The 1,109-nt window shown below is 58.2% G+C and overlaps 1 protein-coding gene across 1 annotated transcript in view; it reads left to right on the top strand.

Annotated features, from left to right (window-relative positions):
- SLC16A1 (solute carrier family 16 member 1) overlaps positions 1–1,109 on the top strand; it is a 5,711-nt gene that overhangs the window by 3,252 nt on the left and 1,350 nt on the right. The window contains exons 2-3 of the mRNA XM_010165111.1: positions 248–382; positions 923–1,109. The exon at positions 923–1,109 is cut by the window's right edge and continues 710 nt beyond it. Coding sequence (XP_010163413.1) covers positions 248–382; positions 923–1,109 — 322 coding nt within the window. The remainder of the gene's footprint in view (positions 1–247; positions 383–922) is intronic.

The raw sequence follows: 1,109 nt of genomic DNA, 5'->3' as shown, positions 1-1,109 counted from the left end.
GGCACTGGGCAGAGGCTCGTGTCTCCAGCTGGGTCCTCTGTGTGCTCTGACCAAACATCCCTCTTATCTCCAGCTGTCTCTGAACCTCCCGTCCTTTCCCCTTACCCCAGTTCCCTCGCTGGGTGAAGTGTCACTGTGCGAAAGCTGGGAGCCTGTGGCAATGAACCTCCCGTGTGCTTGCGTGCCTCTGCATTGTCTCTCATGCAGAGATAACTCAGCTCTGTGCTTATCTCCTTCAACTTCCTAGGTCCCATCAGCAGCATCTTGGTGAACAAATACGGCAGGCGACCCATTGGCGGCTGCCTCTCCGGCTGCGGGCTGATCGCAGCCTCTTTCTGCCACACCGTGGAGGAGCTCTACTTCTGCGTCGGGGTCGTGGGGGGTAAGTGACAGCTCTGCCCTAACGGGGCTGCAGCGGAGGTGAGGCCTCTCCTGAGGCAGCAAGAGGAGCAACTTCAACCCAGGAATTATTAGGGAATGTGTGTGATGAATTTGGATAAATCCTGACTCCTGTTACATGCTCTAATAAGAGGTGGCCCTGGTGACATAACGTGAGGAGACTGTACTGGTGACTGTACATGGGACTGGTATTTGGCTCTGAGAATAGAGACGCCCGTTGTTCCTGCCCTGGGTTAGGGCTGTGCCCTGCCAGTCGAGATGGTTTGTCACGAGCAGGGCAGTTCTCTCTGCTCCCAAATTCCTGTGTGTGGCTTTGGTGCTGCCCTGGCGCCTCCTCCCAGCTCGGCAGCGGGGGCTGAGTGCTGCTGGTGCTGGTGGGAAGTTAACTCAGCCCAAAGGGAGCTGTGAAGCCCCCAGAACCAAAACCCCGCTCTTGCTCATCCCACCAGCCCTTGTGCCGGTGCTGCTGGCCTGTGGGGTGGTCGAGTCCTCAGCCCCTTGTCTCTCCTCTCCTCTCCTTCAGGCCTTGGACTCGCCTTTAACTTGAACCCAGCCTTAACCATGATCGGCAAGTACTTCTTCAAGAAGCGTCCCCTGGCCAACGGGCTGGCGATGGCGGGCAGCCCCGTCTTCCTCTCCACCCTGGCGCCTGTGAACCAGCTCTTCTTCGGCATATTTGGCTGGCGTGGCAGCTTCCTCATCCTCGGTGG

Source organism: Antrostomus carolinensis, unplaced genomic scaffold (assembly GCF_000700745.2).
Source record: "Antrostomus carolinensis isolate BGI_N321 unplaced genomic scaffold, ASM70074v2 scaffold30153, whole genome shotgun sequence".
NCBI classification, from domain to species: domain Eukaryota; kingdom Metazoa; phylum Chordata; class Aves; order Caprimulgiformes; family Caprimulgidae; genus Antrostomus; species Antrostomus carolinensis.
Note: the sequence above shows the minus strand (reverse complement) of the source record. Positions and strands in the feature narration are given on the sequence as shown.